General features: G+C 35.2%; 1 protein-coding gene across 4 annotated transcripts in view; it reads left to right on the top strand.

Moving 5' to 3' along the window:
* Window positions 1-26877, top strand: part of LOC132092162 (kelch-like protein 29) — a 240087-nt gene that overhangs the window by 172734 nt on the left and 40476 nt on the right. For all 4 annotated transcript variants that reach the window (XM_059498263.1, XM_059498264.1, XM_059498266.1 and 1 more), the window contains 2 exons: window positions 9005-9201; window positions 15593-15852. In XM_059498263.1, the coding sequence (XP_059354246.1) occupies window positions 9005-9201; window positions 15593-15852 (457 nt within the window). The remainder of the gene's footprint in view (window positions 1-9004; window positions 9202-15592; window positions 15853-26877) is intronic.

The raw sequence follows: 26877 nt of genomic DNA on the forward strand, positions 1-26877 counted from the left end.
ACTAGAGCAAAGTCACTTTCTGCTGTTTTTGCAGGGAGGGTTGAAGTTTATATACAGTAATGAAGTTCCACAGTGTGCTCTTTCATTCATATTTCATGCTGTAATGATTCGGCAGCACAATTTTCTCTCCAAACCCTTGTTTTTGTTTTTCGTTTTTCCCATCGTGCATTTCGGTCGTTATCTGTAGCTTTTTCTTATTGACTTTGTATTCGTTTTGCGCCGAAAAAGGGTGAGAACGGGGTAAGCTGTGTCATATTTTACTTAAGTTGTCCTCAGGCAAGCAGAAATGGGAGGAAATGAGGTATAACTAATACTCTTAATTATATTGCAGGATGTTTTCTGTCAGCTGAAACTATCTGTAACACACAGCCAGAGAAATCTGAATTCTCAGAGTTTTTTTTTTTATATATTTTTCTTATAATCAAGTGTGATTTTATATATATATATATATATATATATATATATATATGTATATATATATATATATATATGTATATACCTGCACATTGCCATTAAAGTAAAATGACTCCACCTAAGCATAGGAGCTTAATAAAAATCCTAATTTTAGATGAACATTTCAGATTGCATTTAGAGGCTTTTGCATCTGAACTCTTCATATATAAACTAGGCCTGGTAACTTAATGCGTTAATTACATTAATTAATTATGGAGAAAAATAACGTGTTAAAATTAAAGCATTTAATGCACTTGCCCCGCCCCAAAACTATGTGGATCATCTGCCATTTCATACAGTCGAGTGATAACTAATATGAGGCAGAGCAACAACTGTGTGATGGAGCCTAGAAAATGTCCCTAAAATTCAAGATATGGAGCAAAGAGATTTGAGATTGTGTCTCATATTTACATCACATAGTTAAGAAATATCACACAAGCTGTAGACTAAGTGCAATATCACACGAGTGCAAATGTGATACTCATCTTTTATACAACAGCTCATTATTTTAGACACAATGTTGTCTGTTTTGCTTAATTTTGCCAACTAGAAGAAAGACAAAGCAGAACTGTTCATCTCTGAGCAACCCGCAGTGGCATTTAATTTCTTTTAATCCACGTTTTGAATTAATTTGGTGAACCGTTTGGCGCGTTGAACCATTGGCTATAGTCGCATTTGCTTTGAAGTGGCGCTGCACAGACCGATCGGTGTATGACATCGAAGTCAAAAGCACAAGGAGTCATCTGCTCTCTAAGCTCTTGCGGTTCTTTGATGTCACACACCGGTCGGTCTGATGGTGATGATCCGCTTTGAGTCGAACAAGCCTAATGATTCAATGAACCATACATAAAGAACCATTTAGTTCACTCCTGAATGAATCAGCCATTTGAACGAATCAAATGAATGAATAAATGTGATATTACCACAACCTACTAGCAGTTTTAGTTTATCATTTAGAGTATCATTTCATTAAAGAAATAATGTAATATTTTCATAGTAATAATAATAAAATTAAGAAAATACATTATTAAAGCTATAGTTCACCCAACCAAAAAATGACAATTCTGTCATCATTTACTCACATGGTCCAAATGAGTATATGTAATAACTTTTATCAAACAAAATATTTCTTGCTGAACCTACTTTTTGTAATCTCTGTTTGATGCTTTGCACAACAATGACTTTAAAGTATCTTTTCAGAGTAATTTCTCCAAATTTGATGTGCGATTAATTAGACTAATTAATCACCACATCATGTAATAAATTAGATTAAAAAAAATAATTGATTACCAGCCCTAATATAAACACATAATTTAATATAAAATTAAATTACAATATTTATTTACATTTTCTATAAATATACAATTTATGTCCTTAAATAAGTACAGAGAAAATGAGCTTCAGATATTCAAGTTATTTGTGTGTGTGTGTGTGTGTGTGTGTGTGTGTGTGTGTGTGTGTGTGTGTGTGTGTGTGTTTGTGTGTGTTTCTTTGAATGTGTTCGAGTCAACAGTGAACAGCAGTTTTTTTGGAGCTCCCCAGCTAATTTATGATCTCCGTTTGCACACACATGCACCATGCGGCCATCTCCCATCATCCTCATCCTCATGTTGGCTGCTAATGCTGAATAAATGGCACTTCAAGTGAGAAAAATAATAGATGCTCATTTTTGTAAACACTTTCTCTGCTCCATCTCTCACAGACATGAAGTCTTTCTTTCTCTTTCTTCTCGGACTTGCTTGCTGCTCCTGTCTCTCGCTCTCTCCATCTTGCTGAAAAACACCGCTTGCAATCAGCAGCTCCATAAATATGCACCTCTCTCCAAAGCCAGAGTGATTTCCATAATAAAAGTGCTCAGACAAAGCAAATTGCTGCTCCAGATGATTCAGATTGCACTAATTTACCTGGTTGATGAACATGCTTTTCTTTTATTTCTTATTTTTTCATTCTTATTTCCCGCCTTTCTCTTCTCTATCAGCTCCATAACTTAACCCAGGACTGCATCCCATTCTATTATCTTAAATCCTATCGCCAAGACAATTAGAGAGGACAAAAATAACAAACTCTGGCTTTTTTTTTTTGCTGTTTTTTTTTTTTTTGCTTTTCAGGAGGGAGTGGTGTTTCTTAATCTTTTCAGCTGTAGTTCCAGGGGCGTAATTGCACATTGTCCTCTTGAGTTGTCCTTCTCCCCGCTCAAGTGCTCAATCAGTGGAGACTAATGACACCCTGCGCACTCCTATGTTCATGCACAGGGCCACAGGGGACTTTGTTTAGGTTTGGTGGGGGGTCACGCTCATGATCCAGAAGAATGGCTGCTGGCTTCCTGTGGCAGAACTAATGTCCCCTTGCTTCACTTTTTCTTCTCTCTCTGACTCTCTCTTCTTCACTCTTACCATCCTCCACTCTTCCCACTGTCCGTCAGTGTCTATAGCTCCTCCCGCCCGTTTTTGGTTTCCTTTAGTCGTTCAGCTCAACTTCAACAGGTTATGTGTGGTGTCAAAGACATTGTTGCCAAAAAGTATTGTGTTAAAAAGCAGCCTATAGTGGATATGGGATCCTCTCAGGCGCACACCATTTTCTCTCCCATTTCTCTGTTATTTTCTTTCTGTCGGGAAACACAAAAGGAGATCTTCAGCAGAAACTCCAAGCTTGTTTTCAACAAGGAAAGTTGTTTTTTGTAGCAGGGAAAGTGGATGATTTAAACTGCCAGGCTCTGTGAAACTGCTCCATTTGACTGTGTGCACTAAATTCCAAGTCTTTTAAATCCATGTATTAACAAAGTGAAATAAATAAATATATATATATATATATATATATATATATTTTTTTTTTTTTTTTTTTTTTTTTTTACTGATAGAAAAAAACTGATTAAACTGATTTTGTATTTGGAGTTGATTAAACGCAAACGCCTGTAGCTAGTTTTGATGTGTTCATCACACAAAGCTATTGTATGGCTTTACAAGGCTCAACATATAGTGCATGAGTTGGGCTAATTTTATAATACTTTTATGGTGCTTTTTGGACTTTTTTTTTTTTTGGAGCTTGATAGAATAGATTAAAATAAATAGAAAATAAATCCTGTCTATAAATAACAATGTAAATGATGACCAAATAATAATTTTTAGCAGAATAACTTAAGGTTTTTGGTTTTTGCCTCTAACATTATAAATATATATTCTATATAATATTCTATATAATGTTATAATATATATATATATATATATATATATATATATATATATATATATATATATATATATATATACATATATATATATACATACATACATACATACATACATACATACATATATATATATATATATATATATATATATATATATATATATATATATATACAGTATATATATATATATACTGTATATATATCATTTTTTAAGACATTCTATACACTTTGTATATTTATATATATATTCAGTGTATTTTTATTTTATTATCATTATTTAATTTATTTTGTTGTTGTTGTTGTTGACATACTATTATTATGTCCATAATTTTCATTTTTTTTTAACAAATGAATTTGGTAAAAGTAATATTTTTTTTATATATTCATTTTACGTGGATATATTTAATACATCCCGTTTTATGCAAATGCAATTCATAAATAAAATATATATACATATATATATATATATATATATATATATTGTTTTTGCAATAATATCTTTCCACTTTAAACTAATGAATTTCATAAATAGATTGTCTTAATTTGATTATATATTATATTATATTATATTATATTATATTATATTATATTATATTATATTATATTATATTATATTATATTATATTATATTATATTATATTATATTATATTATATTATTAAACAATAAAGCAGCTATAATGCAAACTGTCTTTGTGTTTATTGCTTCCCAAAGGCACTATTCTATTTTTTATATTTGAGGCAAAATCTTTAAACACATTTATGTGCATTTACAGTAGTAAATAGTATACTAAAAATATTAAAATTAAGTCATTAGTACTTAGTATGTGCAGTTTTATTCAGATGCTGTGTTTGAAAATGCACTGCATCCAGTTGCAGACTGAACATGGCAGTTTATTCAGAAAATGTTCTCAAGAGTTATGTAAGAAGGTGAAAATGTGATGAAATATTTTGCTTTCGAACACACCGGCATTCCCGTCTGCTTGTTTTGAATGCTGTAGCATTTAGACACTTGATGCTGTTAAGCATTGCATCACTTTACAGACAGTTTTTATATTGATTATCACAGTATTGAATGCTCGTGTTGCTAGGCTGAGATAAATATCTAGAATCATCTCATTTTCACCTAATGGCCTTTCCATGTATATTGGCTTTCCGTCTGGTAGCTTGGCAGTTATCTGGTGACTGTACACATCAGTGCTATCTTCAGCCGACACTAAAACACAATCAACGGCTGCTTGGCTATTAATTTCACTCCCCTGCCCTTGACCTTCAGGGGATTATTATTCCTTTCAGAGCATAAAACCCTCTGACGCTGCTCATTATTCACATTTCCCATCCACCCCTGGGAATTAGTACATTTGAAGTGATCAGGGCGACTGCGTGTGAAAGACATGAGCAGGCAGGTATGCAGATATTGAGAGCGGGTGTTCTGTGAATGTGCTCGAGGTGCTGTACAGATCTTAATTAAATAATGAAGCGTTTCCATCTCGGCCGGTTTACGGTGCGATCGCTCCATGTGGACAGGCAGATTGTGGTGTCAGCCCTCCTATCCTTGCATGTCTTTCTTCCCCCGTCATTCTCTCTCTTCATTTGTGTGCCACCTGTGCTCATCCTCAAAGCATGCCACGCTCACCCTTTGATTCAGATTGAGTTTCATTTCAGATGCAGGGAACAAAATGTATTGTATCTGTGCTTTATGCTTTTCCTATAGGGTCCCTCTACAGAACGTATGCCTTTTGTGTGCAAAAAAAAAAGAAATAGAAAAAAGAGAAATGATGCATAACTAGTGCCAACTTTTACTATGTGTTAATAAGAGAAATTCATGTTGAAAAATATTCACAAGAATCTAACTTTACTGAATTTATAATGTTTTAGTTTTTTTTAATCCCTCTTTGAGTCATGAATGGCATTTTGCCATTTTCCCCTTTTTATTAATACTTTCTATATAACATTCACATTTTGATCAAAACAAAATAGAATATATGGAAATAAAAGCTAACATTTAGTCTTTAGTCTTTCCGTGTGTATATGTATGTAAATATATATATATATATATATATATATATATATATATAATTATTTTTCTTTACTTTAGTTGAATGGTATATTACTATAAATTGTAAATAAAACATAGGATTATAATTTACAAAAGAAAAAGCCATTTCAGTTCTTCTACTTCAAAATTTTCCATTTAATTGTGTTATTTCCCATTTGTTTTAAATTGTTTGTGAAATATTCTTTCTTTTCTTAAAAAAAAAGCTTAAAAACATAAAAAGTTACTTTTAACATCATATTTCCCCCTCTTTAAACTAATTTATTTATTTATTTACATGTCATATTTTATTTATTTAGCCATCAAACTACTACATATTTTGCCCAAGATCCTTTACAGTGGCAAAAAAATCATTACAAACTGTATTAATCAGCTCTTACTAGGGGTAACGTTACACGTAGAGTCTCTTGGTTAGGTGCGCATGTGTACTGAATAAATACAGCGTTGTTTTAACCACTGTGCAAAAGTGGAACTTCGTTGGAAACTTCCAGATTTATGTATTGTAACATTTGATAAGAAACAAAGTCTCATCTTTCAAATTATATCCTTTTTTTCAGGATATTCCAAACAATAAATGCTGTTTTGGCGCTCTTTAATGTGGCGACAGATCGCTGTATAAATGCCTCAGTTCAAGTGGCAGCGGGATCGTTTCTTCCTCTTTAATAATACAACCCGAATTCCGGAAAAATTGGGACGTTTTTTAAATTTTAATAAAATGAAAACTAAAGGAATTTCAAATCACATGAGCCAATATTTTATTCACAATAGAACATAGATAACGTAGCAAATGTTTAAACTGAGAAATTTTACACTTTTATCCACTTAATTAGCTCATTTAAAATTTAATGCCTGCTACAGGTTTCAAAAAAGTTGGCACGGGGGCAACAAATGGCTAAAAAAGCAAGCAGTTTTGAAAAGATTCAGCTGGGAGAACATCTAGTGATTAATTAAGTTAATTGATATCAGGTCTGTAACATGATTAGCTATAAAAGCTTTGTCTTAGAGAAGCAGAGTCTCTCAGAAGTAAAGATGGGCAGAGGCTCTCCAATCTGTGAAAGACTGCGTAAAAAAATTGTGGAAAACTTTAAAAACAATGTTCCTCAACGTCAAATTGCAAAGGCTTTGCAAATCTCATCATCTACAGTGCATAACATCATCAAAAGATTCAGAGAAACTGGAGAAATCCCTGTGCGTAAGGGACAAGGCCGGAGACCTTTATTGGATGCCCGTGGTCTTCGGGCTCTCAGACGACACTGCATCACTCATCGGCATGATTGTGTCAATGACATTACTAAATGGGCCCAGGAATACTTTCAGAAACCACTGTCGGTAAACACAATCCGCCGTGCCATCAGCAGATGCCAACTAAAGCTCTATCATGCAAAAAGGAAGCCATATGTGAACATGGTCCAGAAGCGCCGTCGTGTCCTGTGGGCCAAGGCTCATTTAAAATGGACTATTTCAAAGTGGAATAGTGTTTTATGGTCAGACGAGTCCAAATTTGACATTCTTGTTGGAAATCACGGACGCCGTGTCCTCCGGGCTAAAGAGGAGGGAGACCTTCCAGCATGTTATCAGCGTTCAGTTCAAAAGCCAGCATCTCTGATGGTATGGGGGTGCATAAGTGCATACGGTATGGGCAGCTTGCATGTTTTGGAAGGCTCTGTGAATGCTGAAAGGTATATAAAGGTTTTAGAGCAACATATGCTTCCCTCCAAACAACGTCTATTTCAGGGAAGGCCTTGTTTATTTCAGCAGGACAATGCAAAACCACATACTGCAGCTATAACAACAGCATGGCTTCGTCGTAGAAGAGTCCGGGTGCTAACCTGGCCTGCCTGCAGTCCAGATCTTTCACCTATAGAGAACATTTGGCGCATCATTAAACGAAAAATACGTCAAAGACGACCACGAACTCTTCAGCAGCTGGAAATCTATATAAGGCAAGAATGGGACCAAATTCCAACAGCAAAACTCCAGCAACTCATAGCCTCAATGCCCAGACGTCTTCAAACTGTTTTGAAAAGAAAAGGAGATGCTACACCATGGTAAACATGCCCCGTCCCAACTATTTTGAGACCTGTAGCAGAAATCAAAATTGAAATGAGCTCATTTTGTGCATAAAATTGTAAACTTTCTCAGTTTAAACATTTGCTATGTTATATATGTTCTATTGTGAATAAAATATTGGCTCATGTGATTTGAAAGTCTTTTAATTTTCATTTTATTAAAATTTAAAAAACGTCCCAACTTTTCCGGAATTCGGGTTGTAGTTTAAATGTGAAAAGAAAACATGAAAGAACATCTCCCGCCTCATGTAATCACTCAATCAGTGTTTAAACCATGGAAAAGACATCAATGAAACAGCTTGTAAACAAAATGTCACGTAGCATTTCATCAGTGTCCACAGCTCGTTAATGCGCTATAAATGTAGTCTAGAGAAGAGCATTTCGCGAAATATTTGACTTTATACTCATCATGTTTTACCTGTTAGTTACGAAAGAGCAATTTCATAATCAGTAAACAACTGTTTAATAAAAGAAAAAAAAAGAAAAGCAATTTTATGTTTAGTTTTTTCTCCAAGATGTACCTAACCGTCAAAACTGAGGTACATAGCAAACCATCATGTTCATGTACCGTTACACCCCTACCACATTAATACTGACTAATAGAAAACAGTAAAGTCAGCTGTAAAATTGTAAAAACAATTATTCAAAGGCAAAAGAAAATAAATATTAGTTAAGTTAGGCTTATGCATTCTTGTGATTAAAATATGACGTTAAATATAAATATAATAATATTAACAACATATATTTATAATTGCTAATTTCCTTATAATGCATTTTTTTAAATATAAATATAAACAAAATAATTATTACTTAATAAATTAATTACTAATAAATTATTTTGAATGATTTAAATATACATATATATATATATATATATATATATATATATATATATATATAATTTTTTTTTATTTTTATATATATATTTGTTTATGTACAACAAAAAAGTCATATTGTAACCTGAGTTAAATTCTCCTCTTCACATCAGTTTATGTTTTTGTTTTGTTTTGTTTATTAAAAGGGGTCCATCTTATATGTCATATGGTTAACCCCAAATAAATGTAAATGTATTCATTTTCATTTAAATGGCACAATGCATTTTATTTGCTTTTAAATATGTTATGATGTAATGGAAAAGGCAGGCGTTTCATAGAACTATCCTGTAATGGATTTTGGATGTACTTGAAACATCATGTGGTCATGAGCTCTCTGTGTGTGTGTGTGTGTGTGTGTGTGGTCAGGTCGTCGAGAGAGACGTGCAGTGGAGAGAAGCTGGAGCTGAAGATGACTAACATCGGTGCAGATGTGCTGGAGCTGCTGCTGGAGTTCGTCTACACCGGCTCGCTGGTCATTCACTCGGCCAACGCCAAAACCCTGCTGGAGGCCGCCAACAAGTTTCAGTTCAACACCTTCTGCAAAGTCTGCGTGTCTTTCTTAGGTGCGTCACTCATAAGATCCCAGCGTCCATCAGATGGAGTCATGTACAAGCTGTATGATGTATTCTTTCATTTGTATAAAGGTCAGAGAACAATTGCATTGAAATGTCAAACAATCTCATCCAGCATTGATTATTCCGATCAATACCAAACATAGAAGAGGTTCAATGACATGTAGGCGCCTGATGTGACCACCAGAGTGAGGAAAGGACTGGCTGGAGATGAGGAAAGATTTAGGCCGAGAAAGTATATTCTTCACTTTTAAACCTGTGAACTTTTAGAAAACAATCTCTCTTAAAATGGCAGTGGACAAATGAAAGTAGTGTGAGTTTAGAAATAAGCTTATAGATAAAATAGACTCGTCTGGCTAAAGCTAATTTCATAGATTTTTATGCATCATAAATCATCTTTTTAAATAATATCGCAAAATTAGATTGATTGGAAATGTCACACAATAAAATGCATTCTGTTCACAAGTAATATTTACCTTGATTTTTCTTTTCTTTCTTCTATCTTAACCTCTTCGATTATAATTTGTATAAAAAATGTACACTACAATTTAACAAATGGGGGTCAGGAGATTTTCTTTTTTTAAAGAAATTCATATTTTTATTCAATGAGGACACATTAAATTGATCAAAAGTGACAGTAAAGACGTTTATAATCTTGCTAAATATTTCAATTTCACTTAAATGCTGAAATTCTTTTGAACTTTCTATTAATCAAAGATTCTTGATAAAACAAAGGATTACAATTTTTACAAAAATATGAAGTAGCACATCAGTTTTCAACATTGATGATAATAATAATAATAATAATAATAATAAAAATAAATGTCTCTTGAATAGCAAATCAGTATATTAGAATGATTTCTGAAGGATCATGTGACACTGAAGCCTGGAGGAATGATGCTGAAAATTCAGTTTTCAATTGCAGGAATAAATAACATTTCAAAATATATTAAAATACAAATTATTTGTTTCTAAATTGTACAAATATTTAAAAATATTGCTGTTTTAAATAAAAAAAATATATAAAAAGGTATTTGAAAATAATAACAAATAATATTAATAATAATAAACAGCAAAAATAAATTACGTCCAGACATATTTCATTTGACCTTCATTGTAACAAACAGAAAATAAATCTGTTATTACAAAAATCTATAATAAAAAATAAAATCAACTCAGTGCTCTTTCTTGAAAAACAACCCCACTCATTTGTAATGCTAGTGGAACATCTTAGGTTGGTTCAGCAATGTGCTGCCATTGATAAACTACAGTATATGCACAGACAATGTGGATGAAGTCAAACTTCTGGTTTAAAAGGTCAGTTGATCAGGAAGTAAAGCGATACCAACAAAAGCTATTGATTTGTTTCTTTCGAGTCTGCAGAAGTGCTCCATATGTTTGCAAGAGCTTGTAAGAACCAAACAAATGTAATGCGTTCAGAAACATCAGGTTCAGGATTGGTTTGTGCCTTTGTGCAAAAAATCTGATTGCATGTCAAAGTTGCTAAAGTACAAAACAATTGATAAAGTCCAGGGAGAGTGTGTTGAAATGAGGGGAACACAGGTTTGGAAATATATTTCAATGCCGAACTACACAGCACACAGTCTGGGAATTCAAAGACTGCATATTACCAGAGCGTGTTTTAAAAATAGGTTTAAGAAAAAGAGGTTAGAGCAGCTGAAGTTTTATTGGTAGTGAGGTGCAGCCCATGTGTTAGTGGTGGGCGCTGCTGTTTGTAATGCCACACACAGCACCGTCGACTTCAGAGCGTGTCTATAAACGCATGCCAGCACCAGGCATAAGCCTCGCTCTGCGGTCTGTCCGCAGCATGCCATTTACAGCCTCTGGCACAAACCGCACCTAAAAAAATAATTTTTCCTTCCTCCGAGAGTGGAAGAAGACGAGTGGCACGTTTGGCTTATTGGCGATGGCGCTCTGCAGGCCAGCTTCCAAAGACCCAGACATAATAAAAGCCCATCTGCCTCCACCAGGCGCTCACTGTATCATTTTTACAACAATTTGTACTCTTCTGTTTTATATTGGAGACAAATTGGGTTGCGTAAGACCTGCCGATGTCACAGGGGTTTCATGCGGTCCACATTCATTATGTTGATCTGAACCAGGCTGCATCTGTTACAGAGTGATTTAGCCGTGCAGTCCTTGTTGTTTGAAGTCTTGGAGGTATTTTATGATAAAATTTTGGTTGATGGTTTGTCAGAAATGAGCATTTTGCATTGCAGCAAGCATGAGTTTTAATAGCAGTTACAGTTTCTTTTTTTTGAGGGGGGGGGGGGTATTTCAAATGTGCATATAATTTCTTTTTATATTATTACATTTTTTAAATTATGTAGTTTTTTAAATGTGTACATTTATACAACTTTTATATTTTTCCTTTTTTGTAATTTTAATTTATTAACAATTATATATATATATATATAATTATAATTTGACTGTAGGAACATTCCTTCCAGAACAACAGTTACAGTATATAGATACATATACAGGTCCTTCTAAAAAAATTAGCATATTGTGATAAAGTTCATTATTTTCCATAATGTAATGATAAAAATTCAACTTTCATATATTTTAGATTCATTGCACACCAACTGAAATATTTCAGGTCTTTTATTGTTTTAATACTGATGATTTTGGCATACAGCTCATGAAAACCCAAAATTCCTATCTCAAAAAATTAGCATATCATGAAAAGGTTCTCTAAACGAGCTATTAACCTAATCATCTGAATCAACTAATTAACTCTAAACACCTGCAAAAGATTCCTGAGGCTTTTAAAAACTCCCAGCCTGGTTCATTACTCAAAACTGCAATCATGGGTAAGACTGCTGTCCAGAAGGCCATCATTGACACCCTCAAGCGAGAGGGTAAGACACAGAAAGAAATTTCTGAACAAATAGGCTGTTCCCAGAGTGCTGTATCAAGGCACCTCAGTGGGAAGTCTGTGGGAAGGAAAAAGTGTGGCAAAAAACACTGCACAACGAGAAGAGGTGACCGGACCCTGAGGAAGATTGTGGAGAAGGACCGATTCCAGACCTTGGGGGACCTGTGGAAGCAGTTGACTGAGTCTGGAGTAGAAACATCCAGAGCCACCGTGCACAGGCGTGTACCAAAGTGGTCCAAAGTACTTTTTTCGGATGAAAGCAAATTTTGCATGTCATTCGGAAATCAAGGTGCCAGAGTCTGGAGGAAGACTGGGAAGAAGGAAATGCCAAAATGCAAAAAAGTCCAGTGTCAAGTACCCACAGTCAGTGATGGTCTGGGGTGCCATGTCAGCTGCTGGTGTTGGTCCACTGTGTTTTATCAAGGGCAGGGTCAATGCAGCTAGTTATCAGGAGATTTTGGAGCACTTCATGCTTCCATCTGCTGAAAAGCTTTATGGAGATGAAGATTTCGTTTTTCAGCACGACCTGGCACCTGCTCACAGTGCCAAAACCACTGGTAAATGGTTTACTGACCATGGTATTACTGTGCTCAATTGGCCTGCCAAATCTCCTGACCTGAACCCCATAGAGAATCTGTGGGATATTGTGAAGAGAAAGTTGAGAGACGCAAGACTCAACACTCTGGATGAGCTTAAGGCCGCTATCGAAGCATCCTGGGCCTCCATAACACCTCAGCAGTGCCACAGGCTGATTGCCTCCATGCCACGCCGCATTGAAGCAGTCATTTCTGCAAAAGGATTCCCGACCAAGTATTGAGTGCATAACTGAACATAATTATTTGAAGGTTGACTTTTTTTGTATTAAAAACACTTTTCTTTTATTGGTCGGATGAAATATGCTAATTTTTTGAGATAGGAATTTTGGGTTTTCATGAGCTGTATGCCAAAATCATCAGTATTAAAACAATAAAAGACCTGAAATATTTCAGTTGGTGTGGAATGAATCTAAAATATATGAAAGTTATGATATTATATCTATATATGATATATGATATCATATATATTATATATGAAATTTTTATCATTACATTATAGAAAATAATGAACTTTATCATAATATGCTAATTTTTTGAGAATGACCAGTATATACAGTACAGACCAAAAGTTTGGACACACCTTTTCATTCAAAGAGTTTTCTTTATTTTCATGACTATGAAAATTGTAGATTCACACTGAAGGCATCAAAACGATGAATTAACACATGTGGAATTATTTATGGAATTATATACATAACAAAAAAGTGTGAAACAACTGAAAATATGTAATATTCTTCAAAGTAGCCACCTTTTGCTTTGATTACTGCTTTGCACACTCTTGGCATTCTCTTGATGAGCTTCAAGAGGTAGTCACCTGAAATGGTCTTCCAACAGTCTTGAAGGACTTCCCCGAGAGATGCTTAGCACTTGTTGGCCCTTTTGCCTTCTGTCTGCGGTCCAGCTCACCCCTAAACCATCTCGATTGGGTTCAGGTCCGGTGACTGTGGAGGCCAGGTCATCTGGCGCAGCACCCCATCACTCTCCTTCTTGGTCAAATAACCCTTGATGCCTTCAGTGTGACTCTACAATTTTCATAGTCATGAAAATAAAGAAAACTCTTTGAATGAGAAGGTGTGTCCAAACTTTTGGTCTGTACTGTGTATATATATATATATATATATATATATATATATATATATATATATTAGTGCTGTCAACGTTAACGCGTTAACGCATGCGATTAATTTTTGTCTGGTTTAAAGTGTCAAATTATTTAACGCAATTAACGCAGCATCCGTATTTTCTGCCATCCTTTGACTAGCTTTACATTATATGATCACGCTCTTATTCATTTAAATGCTTTTAAACATTTCAAGCACGGCAAGACAAAAGAGAATGCGCTGTCTGTGAATGCCCTTATGTGACACACACACGTACACACGTACACACACACACACACACACACACAATGCATAGACAGGGAGCCAGAATCCAGCTCTCTTAAGCACTTGAACTAACAATAAACATCCCAAAGTGCCAGTTTTGTCGATTATCCTCATAAGAGCAATCTTAAATAATTTATATAAAGTCTAAAATGAACAAAAAGAGTTGTGAGAGAATGAGGCGAGATCCATAGACAGTATATAAATGGTGAGATCCGCGTGTCTGTCTGCTCTTAAAGGGACAGCAGCCAATAAAGCTTCCTGTCAGTAAAGTTAAAGAACAAAGGGAACAGAGAAAATGACTCGCTGATTATAAGGATTAACTATTTAATTTATAGTTTATGCAGTGCAGACTGCATATAACTTTGATAACTTTATTAAATTTCTGTATATTTCCTAACTGTTAAGACAGGAAGGGCAGGAGTAAACATGACTTATTTATTATGATTTATTATGGGTTTATGTTAGCATTGTTTTAAGTTTACTTAAATTAAAAACTGTTATATTTTTGAAGCCTAATAATAAATGTAAAAAAAAAAAAAAAAAAATCAGTAGCTGTATTAATATCAGTAATACTGGCCTTCATTCATAAAAAGATGCCATTTAAACAAGTATTTAAAATATACTGTCTTTATGTTGTTTCTACATTAATTTGATTAACTGTGAAATTATTACATTAAAAAATATATTAAAAACGTACAAAAACATTTCTTTTTTAATTGCGATTAATCACAGAAAAAATGTGTGATTAATCTAGTTAAAGTTTTTAATCGATTGACAGCACTAATATATATATAAATATATATTATATATAAAAATTCAAACATCAAATTAACATTGTGTCATATATATATATATATATATATATATATATATATATGACACAATGTTAATGTGATGTTTGAATTTTTCTTCATCATACTTTACAATTTAATGTAAACAGTTCTGGTAAGGCATGGTTTGGGAGTTTTTTGTTTGTTTGTTTGTTTTGTTTCTCTAATTTTCTAATTTTGCTTGTATTCTTTGTACATGTAAAAGAGACTTAATATGTTAAATTGCAAATCCATCTTTCAAAATCTTTATCTTTCAATAATTCCTTTTTTTATATAAAAAAGTAAGGTAATATTTTATATAATTAATCTCACCACAGATGTGTACTTGAACTTTTTATGCTTTTTGTATTTGAAAGCACTCAGACTGTCAATCTAGGCTTAGATTCAGTCAGAATGGCACGAGTGTCAGACTCTTATTCAGATTCTTGCAGTGTAAAATAGGGCTTTCCACTTACAAAAACACTTAATCTTGTTCCAATCCAGGACAGTGTCCCCAACCCGCTGCTCTGAGCTCAATTGATTTGTTCTGTTGTTTGTCTCCAGAGCACCTTAAGCAGGGGCCCTTCTCTGGAGCCTCCCAGATATACAGCACAGATAGCTTTGCTAGAGCCTCATCCCCTCAGTGCTCTGATCTTTTATGGATGTGAGCGCCTCTCTTGTTCTCTTCTTCAGAAAAGCAGCTGACTGCAGCAAACTGCCTGGGGGTTCTGGCCATGGCCGAGGCCATGTGCTGCACGGAGCTCCACAACATGGCCAAAGCCTTCGCCCTACAGAACTTCCCAGATGTGGCGGGACAAGACGAGATCCTCAGCATCTCCAAAGAAGACCTGATTAACTACCTGTCCAATGACAGCCTGAACACCAAGGCCGAGGAGCTGGTTTATGAGACCGTCATCAAGTGGATCAAGAAGGACCCAGTCAGTAGAGTACAGGTAAGATCAGCAAAGATGTTCACATGTGCATGTCCAGAAACCTGCTTCGAATCTGTACCTTGACTACATTTTGTCCTCTAAAAATGTCATAAAATCATTGGACCAAACAATTGTCTTCCAGTCTTATACCAATATTTAATCCAAAAATGATGTTTTGAAGAATGTGGGTAATCATGATTGTAAATTATTGTAATCCACAAATGAATGCCAGGCAGAGTTGTGTTTGTGACAATTTGTTTGTAAATAAGCAACAAATCTAACCCCATAAACGTAGTCCGGTTCCCAAATGAATGACTCTTACGAACTTTCTAGTGAATCAGAAACATACAGCACATCTAGTGTGGTCTGATAAAAAACATTACCTGCTGTAACTCACTTCACATTGAAGAAGTTTTGGCTTCCCGGAGCCCCGAGAACAAGAGGTCAACACCATTTTGCTGGCGTTGCACTTCTATTTCTATTGCCCTGAAGAATACATTCAGGCCAGTCACAGCAAACATAAATAAGAGAGAGCGGAGCAGAGAGGTGTGCAGGAGCTGGAGGCCGAGATCAGATATTCAGGGGTGTTGTGGCATGACACTAGACCCTTTGGAGCACTGATGGGGTGTAGTGAATTTCTGAAATGAATGAGCCATGTGTGACAGTGCTGCTGCTTAAAAACCCCCGTCATGCACCGCCACAAGTTTCTCTTCACTATAAAACTGCCGGCGACTGCGCAGAGATTATAAACAACTCTGGAGCACCGAGCCACGGATGCGATTCTTACAATCTTTCTGTCCTTCTCTCTCTTCCTCTTTCTAAATTTCACCCCCTTCCAGACTCCGGTGGAGGCGTTTTGATTGAATCCACTGACATTTCCTAAGGATATATCAGCTCCAATTGTCACAGTCGATGCACAAATATAAGGCAAATGTTTGTTGTTGCTCTGAGCAAACGTCTCAGAGGTCAGAGATGGACGAGAGATGGGAATCATTTTTGGACTGAAAGTATAGATAATGAAAAAATAACAACTTTTTTGCTTCACGGTAAATTAGTGGTAAATTAGCGGGCGGCGCATTGCCCGTGTGGGCTGAGTGCAGCTGCCAGACCTCCGTGCGCAGTGATGTATGGATCTTTATTGTGCAATCCTTCACGCCGCTGCACAATTTGCATTAGTTTATTACAGTGAGTCAACGTGCTTTTTATGTGCTTGTATCACAAGGGCCCGCTCAGGCCGCTGGGGAAGGAGGCAAGCTTTAAATAGAGCCTCTTACGGCACACCTGGGACCGGCGCAGAGCTCCTGCATGAGATGTGAATAATCTGCCCTGTCCTAATGTTAGTAAATGATCCTTACTTTGTCCTTGGTCCAGTAGTCATACGTCTAGATGGACTGGGTGATTTATAGTGTTGCGTGACTCTTACCGATCTGGACCTGTTTGTGAGAGACCGTGGGAAGAAATTGGATTGAGAATGTCATTTAGAGGTATAAAAGTACTTATCCGTGTGTTTTAACACTTGCTTAATGAGTGTGAAAGATCAGCCGGAATTACTGAAACATTCAGAACACACAGAGATTTTACTATCAACATAAAATATGGTCCACTTTGCACATCGTTCTGGCTAAAAATTATCAAGGAAGGCATCCAGAGTCACAGTAACAACCATTTAGACATTTTATAAATAATTTCCCTCACTTTTTTTGGTGCAATAATTATAATATTTTAAGAGCTTTTGTTTTGCATGGCCCATTTGCTTGACAAAAATCCCATTTATTATCTCCATAGTGGAATTGATTTTTAACACTGCAGTGAGCTCTTGAGGTTGTTAATCGATGCTTCTGTTGAAGCCATCATTATGCTTTATTTCTATTTTTATATCTCAATAACTTACTTTTAAAATTGTGTTTAGCTGTGCAGTTCCAAGAGAAGGTCTACACTACCAATGAATCCAACCATCACAGAATCACTCCCATGAAGCATTGTGAATAATGTAATCGAATCAGTCTCCCTACATTCTCAAACTACTTGTACACTATACATACACTTTAAAATATACATTGAAAAGCTTTAGGTCAGTAACATTTCAGGGTTTTTGATTTTTCTTTAAAAAAAATTGCTTTTATTAAGGAAAGTTGTATTAAATTGACCAAAAGTGACAGTGAAGACATTTATAATGTTACAAAAGATTTCTATTTCTAATGTTATTCGATTTCTAATGCTGTTATAATATTAAAAATAATACATATATGTTGAACAGTAAACCAGCATATTAGAAGGATTTCTGAAGGATCATGTGACACTGAAGACTAAAGTAATGGCGAAATGTAATTTTACCAGCCTCAAACTTTTGAGCATTACTCTTTGATAGTCTTTGATTTGAGTTTGATCTTTGAGCAATTTTTCGGTATATTTATCTTTGGAAAACTGATTGAAAAATTTTATTTTATTTTATTTTATTTTATTTTATTTTATTTTATTTTATTTTATTTTATTTTATTTTATTTTATTTTAGAACCTTCGTTTTGAATCAGAATCAGAATCAGAATGTTTTATTGTCATTATGCTCACACATAACGAAATTTTGTGTGAGACTCTCGGCTTAAAACAGTTATCATACAAAAAATGACACAGCAATTATATAAACACAAGCAATATATAAATATAAAATAGAAATAAATACCTCAAGTAAACACCGGACACCACAATACATTTGCAAGGTTGCTTTAACAGTGAACAGTAACTGTTGCACTTCATTGAACATATGAGTCACACAATTTGAGGGCTTTCCTCCAAATCAATTAATTATGGCAATCTGATTACTATCAGTAAATTACAATTACTGGGCAAACATTTCATCAGCTACTTAATATGCATAAGCCAGAGATTACTCAGATCCTGCCGAGCACAAGTTAAAATCCAAACCCTTTCCACAACATGTCCGGAGTCCGGCCCGCACGCTTTCAATTAGACACTTAAAATCCTGCCAAGTCCTGCGCAGCGGAACCATTAAAGAAACGCCCCAGACAATTTCATACAACACTTTATCGTCACCGGTGAGTCGTCTGACAAAGAAGGTTGATTAATTGCATCTCCTTTGACGAGAGAACTAATATGCAGCTGAAAAGAATGCTTAATGATGGTTTTTGCACAAGGGGGCAATCTGCATTCACCCTCAGCGGGGATATCTAATTCAGCAGTCAGAAAATAACAATGAATGTAAAGGCGTTGATGCTCAGTCCTAGCAGACAGTACTCATTAGCTGCCGGGGTCATGCTTGACTTAAGGGCATAGAGGAGAATCTTCCCACTTCCCAGCCTTGTAATGAGATCAGAACTTGAACTTGAATTTGCAGATGTTACTGAGGACTTCAGTCGCACCCCTCATTCAGTCCTAGTCTAAAGACATGACGGCTGGATTATTACCTATTCGAAATGAATATTTAGTCTATGTTAAAACAGTTAAGTAAATATATAGCAGAGAAGTACATAATTTTATTATCGTTTGCAGATCAAATATCCTGGGTGGTTATTGGTCTGTTTATTTTTTATGTTATTTATCTGTATTGTACGAGTTATTAATTTCACATAATAAAATAACAGGATCTTTTCTGGCTCAGTGAAAATACAAGTTAAATCTACTATGCGGAAGTACTCTAGAGTTTACAATGCAAAGGCATTAGTTGATAATCAAACTCGTTCTTCTGAACGCTCTCATTATGTTGCACTGGGACGTTTGACTCATTTCAGTGAATTGGTTGGATGATTCATATACATAAAAAATTTTTTTATGAAGATTTTCAAATGAAAATCCAAGCTCTTCCAAGCTTTATTATGGCAGTGAATGGTGGTTGAGATTTTTAAACCCAAAAAAGTGCATCCATCCATATAAAACGTGCTTCCCTCGGCTCGGGGGGTAAATCATAGGGTAATTTTCATTTTTGGGTGAACTATCGCTTTAATAGTATTATCCGTTTGTTCTTGCATCCGATAATAAACTCATTCTTATAAACCCTTATCATCATGTTGAACTGGGAAGTTTGATTCATTTCAGTGAGTTAGCTCATTTAAATGATTCATGTGCATTAATCAGTTTAAAAACAGTTAACTAGTTGATTTCTGGGGATATATCTCTGTGTGCTATATACAAATAGATGTCTTAAAGTCACAGTAGAAACAAAAACAGCCTGTGTAATCAGCGTTGGAGGAGCTACATTGAAAATTAATATTTAAAACCGCTGTTTTGAAGAAGTAGTTACACTGCAACATGTGATTTATTTTTTGCATTTTTTTTTATCTACTGTTTACCACAAATCTACCATAAAAAGCAAATCTTAGAGTCAAAGCGTTTCAATGACAATTGAATATTTTTTATTTATTTTTTATTGCTAATAAAAGTAGAAACACTCTAATTCGAGTTAAAACATTGTGAGGGACAGCAGTGTTTTGCTGTTTTGAAGAATTAGTTATGCTACAAGTTACAAAATGTGATGTATTTTTGCCAATAAATCACATTTATTATATTTTATCAGAGCACTATTAATCTACCACAAAACAAGAAGTAAAAGTTAATCACAGCATTTCGATTACAATTGAATAAGATTATTTTTTTATTACTAATAAAAGTAAAAACTCTCATATTTAAATTAAAATATTGGGATTGTTTATTCATTAATACCTCTTTTTTATTTTTATTTGTATTTTTTGGCTTGGATTCAGGAGTGTAAATCTCAGTGCTAGTTGGATTGGTTCATGTCTTAGAAGTACTTATTAGAGACATTTTTGAAATGGCTGCAATATGGAAATGAATGAGAAAAATGCTTGAGGAACTAAGACTGCTGAGAAAACGGCCAGCCACTGTTACGCTTTATTGAGACGGTGAGTCAACTTCGGTTCCTATGCATACATCTCTGTTGTGTTCATTCTTTCAAAAGCTGAAAGCCAGGCATAAGACCAACTGAATCTCACTTCAGTGCGAACAGAGTTTTCCCCTCTTTGCTTGGGTTTCTCTCTCTCTCTCAGGAAGGGATACCCCCCCGGCTGAACTCCTCTGTTTAGTGTTTGAGACAATATTTCAATGGCTCATTTCTTTCTGTCTGGCTGATGTTATATTTAAGGGAGACTAAATAAAGTTTCTCCACACTTGGTTTCTTCTGCATTAAAACAACATGAGGCCTCTCACACACATTTGCTCTGCTTCTAAACCTGAGCTGCCTGTGGAGGCAGTGTTTTAAACAGTTTAACAGAAGCGTGCTCATGACTGAAAGGCTTTTAAGATGCATTGTTTTGGCTAAAAATTTCACTGTAAAAAAATATTGTCTTGAACATTCTTAAGTAAAGATACATTTACTTGAGGTGCAATATATTTAAGATATTAAGCATTTGTTGTAACTAAGGCTTTGTGCCGTTTTTGTAAGTCACTTTAAATATTTAAAAATTTGTAATACAAAGAAGACAACAACAATATAAATCAAGTGAAAATCCAAGATTGGGGACAAAGTGTGAAAAATGTTAATGAATAAATATTGATTTACTTAAATACTGTAAAGTACAGATACAAAAGTTTGTCATTTTACCTACACTTTTAAAAATGAAGGCTCTTTATTGGCATCTGTGGTTTCAAGAAGACCTATTAACATTTAACTTTATTTTTCAGAACGTATTATTTGTGCAAACTGTGTAATCTAATGTTGATTTGAGTATTGCAGCGTTAGTGAGTAATATCTCATGTGGAGTGTACACAGAATTAGTGCCAATTTAAAGCGTTTCAAATCAGTAATTTATGAGGTTTCATGATTTTAGGATGCTGTCTAGGTAGGCAGCTCTCTAGGTCTCGGAACAGAGCAATAGACACCCAGATGCTGCTTCCTGCTGTCAAGCAGACGGCAGAAAGTGGAAAATGCCCCCATGTGCGCTTCTTGTCACCGTATGGCCCCCAGCAGGTTCACACCTAGACTCTGTCATTGTAGCCCAGCATGCCTTCAGACTGATTAGCCCTGGCGTGAGAGTCAGTGTGCATCACTGTGTGTGTTGTGCTTTGATGCGTTCACTTCTTTTGTCTCTGTGGCTCAGATGCTTTTCGAGTTGATGTTGCGTATGCACGTTTAATGTGGCCGCTGAGTCGCGTAAGTATTGAGTTTGGGACGGCAAGGTGAGATGCCGTGCTATGTCTCACTGGTAAGCCAATACCTCTTGCATATTCAATGAGTCGAGCAAATGCATAAAACTTTTTTAAGTGGCGCGGTGTGGAGGTGGAAAATTGCTTGTTCGATCTCTGCAAGGAGCAAGAGATGAGTGATCACCATTGTGCCCTTAAGCAAGACACTTAAAGGGGTCATATGATGCGATTTCAAGTTTTCCTTTCTCTTTGGGGGGTTACAAGCTGTTTTTGCATAGGCAAGATCTCTGAAGTTAAAAAGATTACAATCACAAACCCAAAGAGGTATTCTTTATAAAAGTTTAGAATTGTCCATGCTCTCCTAAAACACCTCAATAAACCCACCCCAACATGTCTACATCACTGTGGGACGATTTACATAACATTGCAAAGAAAGAAGGCATAACTTTTATTCTTGCTGTAGTATTGTTGCTGTAGCCACCGCTGTGTAATGCTGTGTGTTTCGTTGTGAAAGCAAAATTACTTTGGTTGGTCTTCCAAATGAGGTCACAACTAGAAATCAGTGGTTAAGTTGTATTAACAACACTGTTCCGGAAAAATTAAACCCAAATAATCACATGTGTGCAATGCATTTTTTACGGGGGACTGTTTCCTAAACCTGGGAAAGTAGCCTACAATGCCGTCTACAAATAAAGGCTTGTTTCTATAAAGTGGGGCAGTTCCAACTTTGCAAGGACAGTCTGATGCTTCTGACTCACAGCCTGTAAGCACATTTTCATATTAAAAGAATTTGCCACTGATGATTCAAACGCGAGTTTTGAGCAGTGTAGAATAATGCTGCTTGTTTATCGTTTCTCCGATCACAACATGGTTTTAGGATTATGCGGCACAATACGTAATGAATAAAAAGACAGTATAAGTCATTATAATCATTAATTATGTCCCCACTGGATGCAACAAATGCCTCGTTTGTAATGTTTTATTTTCGGTGTTGCACCGGGGACACGTTGTCACAGTATGGTAAGATGCCAGACGCCATCGAATGTGAGCATTTGCCCACTCAAGTCGGTTATGACAACAAACTGCAGTCAGGTCGAGACCCTGATGAGGACGACAGGCATGCAGATGAGCTTCCCTGAGATGGTTTCTGACAGTTTGTGCAGAGATTCTTTGGTTTGTTGCAGCAGCTGTATGGTGGCTGGTCTCAGACAGTCTTGGAGGTGAAGATGCTGGATGTCGAGGTCCTGGGCTTGTGTGGTTACACGTGGTCTGCGGTTGCGAGGCCGGTTGGATGTAGTGCCAAATTCTTTGAAACACCTTTGGAGACAGCTTATGGTAGATAAATGAACATTCAATGCACGGGCAACATCTCTGGTGGACATTCCTGCAGTCAACATGCCAATCTGTGGCATTGGGCTGTGTGATAAAACTGCACATTTTAGAGTGGTCTTTTATTGTGGCCAGCCTAAGGCACACCTGTGCAATAATCATGTTGTCTAATCAGCATCTTGATATGCTACACCTGTGAGCTGGATGGATTATCTCTGCAAAGGAGAAGTGCTCCCTAACACAGATTTAGACAGATTTTTGAACAATATTTGAGAAATAGGCCTTTTCTGTAAATAGAAAAAGTCTTAGATCTCTGAGTTCAGCTCATGAAAAATGGGGCCAAAAACAAAAGTGTTCCATTTATTATTTTGTTCAGTGTGTGGGTGTGTGTGTGTGTGTGTGTGTATATATATATATATATATATATATATATATATATATATATATATATATATATATATATATATATATTTGGGAAAATATTTTTGATAATAAAATTAATGTGTATTTTTACAGTATTTATATTTGTAGTGTGTATAGTAGTAGTAGTAGAGCATATTGCTAAATATTTGAAAAAAATATTAGTTATTTAAATAGAGATATATCTAATATAGAAATGTAAAATCTTGAAATATAAAAAGAAATGTAAAAAAATATAAGTTCCATAAATATGAGCCTTAGACTGCATTTATTAATGAATGTTTCTGGTGCTGAGAGCAGGTTATGTGATCTTCATTCTCCTCATGCATGCATACGGCACATCGGCCCGTCACTCCCACATGCGTCCCTCTCTCTCTGTGGTGATCAACACCTGACAATTACATTATAGGAGCAGAAGGACCCTCTGTCCCAGAGGTCCTGGATGACAGAAGGGAAATGTGCTAACGGCATGCCTAGACACGAAGACAAATAGCTCTGCAAGCTGACAGAGCGCAGATAGGGACTTTGCTGGCCGCTCCGGGAGCCTCAGGTGTGTGAATTACAGCTCATTCACGGATGCGACCCTGACACGCCCTCCTGATGAAGTCCATCAGGCAGAACCCAAATGGCAGGATGTCAGATCCCTTTAGCGTTGATTTAATGGGCAGGAGATTGGCGTCGTTAAGCTCACTGACAAATTGAGCCTAGCATTGGAAGGAGTCTAAGCACAAGGTGCTGGATACATGAATAGAAATGAGGCAGAGGATATGGGATGTGTGGGAGGAGCGGCTGTGTGCTACTAATGCCCTCAGCGTGAGTCTCCCTGTGCTGTTTATGGCTGAATAATTCACACAACCGCATGTGATGGGTGAGCTTCTACAGCAGTGTGTGCTGGGTTAGAGGTCCGACAGAGGAAAAACAGCCCAACACAGCTGGAAAAAAGGGGCTTCTAATTCTAAATCTAGCTGAAGCTGCAGTGCACAAACATTTCAAAAGCATTGTTTTGATAATAAAGGGGGGCAGATATGTCATGTTTAGTCAAAGTATTTAGCCTTACAAGTTTAGAGCAATATGAGGGTGGGCAGATGATGCTGTAATTTTAGGTTAAAGCAAATTTAAATTTAAAATAAAAATAAAAATATTTAATAGTGTGACGTTGTGATATAAAATAGTTAAAACAAATAAATAGATATAACAGATTATGTATATTTACATAAATAACCAATATAATACAGTGTATTAATAGTAATCTTAATTTTTTGTTAAATATTTTTGAATGTTAAAATATGATATTGTAATTTTTAAAATATAAAAATTTAGTTTAAAATGAACATTAAGTTATATATATTTATGTTATGTTTGTTATATTTATGTGTTAAAATTAAAAAAAGAAAAATATTTTGTATGAAAAATTATTATTAATGTTTATATTAAATGTTAAAACTTGTGTTTTATTATCAAGTTATGTAAAGATATCAAATTATATAATGACATCACACAATTAGAAATGTTATAAAATGTATAATAAAATTGTGATATATAAATATATATAATTATGTATTTGTGTGTATGTCTGTGTGTATTCAAGTGTATTTAAAATAATTTGTAATTGTCTAATAATTTCTAATATGCTTTGAATATTTTGAATATTTCAACACAGTTTTAACATGTATTAATATAAAATGCTGAAATATGTATTAAATGTAAATGTATTACATTTAATACATTGCATTATTTTATTATTAAAATTAGGACATAAATCACATGTATATATGTGATAAAATATAGTAATATATTAATGTTCATAGTTTTTTATCAAAATGTTTCAATTTAGATTTTAACATTAGAATCGATATAATAATAATAATAATAATAATAATAATAATATTGTTGTTGTTGTGTCTTTTATTAAGGTCTACTCATGATCTCTAAATAAACACTCTACTGCAAATTTGTCTTTAAAGGCTGGTGTTTACATTACGATGTGGATTGAAGAGGAATTGTTCATCTTAGTATCCCCTGAGTCCGTGGTTTCTTTCCTCCATTGCATTTTTTTATCCTTCAGGGGCAAATCTGTCACCACTGAGCTGCTGCTGCATCTTTCGTTTCTTCTGGAGGGTTGCATATTTTATCACCATCACTTAATAGTCTGGCACAAGACAGAAGCCTACAAGCACCAGCAATGCATTTAGTTGTTCAGATTTATGAGCTGGAGCTCAAATCCCCTCTCGTCTGGTCCCGGCGGCCGGGTCGAGCCGGGAGCTCGTGATTATTTTCTCTAACCAGTCCAGAGCGGTTTGGCTGGGTCGGTTAAACCCGTACGCTGGCAGGAGTGTGGTGAGGGGGAAGGGAACTGCGCCAGGGGAGCGTCCGTCTGCCGTGACATTATTTTAGATCAGATCCTCACTGGGATCAGGCCCATTCTGCCATCCTTAATCCCTGATCTCACAGTCGGGATTCAGGAACAGTTCAACGATATGTGATCCTGTTGGGGGGGACATATGCTAAACCAAGCGTGCTGGTTTTTTAAATCAATATGCAAATGATGCACATGTAAACACAGAACAATTAACATTCCATCAAGGTGGAAGTCTTGCCAGTGCCGTGAGGTAAACCTAAAAGTATAGATCCGGCACACATTTTGGATGGTTTAGCCAAATCTGTGTAAAGTCATGTCGAGAGCTGGCACACATGTCTGAAAATCTCTCTATGGCCATTGTGTGCACCTGGTCTCTTGCCTTCTATTGTTTGTGGAACATGTTTGCTAAACAAACTGTTTTTGTTTAGGGATACTGGGTAAGGGAAGTCAAGAGATTGTGTATATATATATATATATATATATATATATATATATATATATATATATATATATAAAAATATATATAAAATAATAACCACCTGACACTTTATATATATATATATATATATGTATGTGTGTGTGTGTGTGTGTGTGTGTGTGTGTATAATTCCTTTATTTGTTTATTTATTTAGATTATTACTAATGTAAGTGTATTTATAAAACTTTAATAATGGTTGAAGTAACTAAATATTAATGATATTGTTTATTTATCATAGCTTGATCTGTTGTTCACAGTATAACTACAGGCTTAATGTGCATTGTGATTTAATGTGTTTTTATGTTTTATTTTTATTTTTTATGAATAACCAATTATGTAGATTAAT

This window comes from Carassius carassius, chromosome 18 (assembly GCF_963082965.1).
Source record: "Carassius carassius chromosome 18, fCarCar2.1, whole genome shotgun sequence".
Classification (NCBI taxonomy): Eukaryota; Metazoa; Chordata; class Actinopteri; order Cypriniformes; family Cyprinidae; genus Carassius; species Carassius carassius.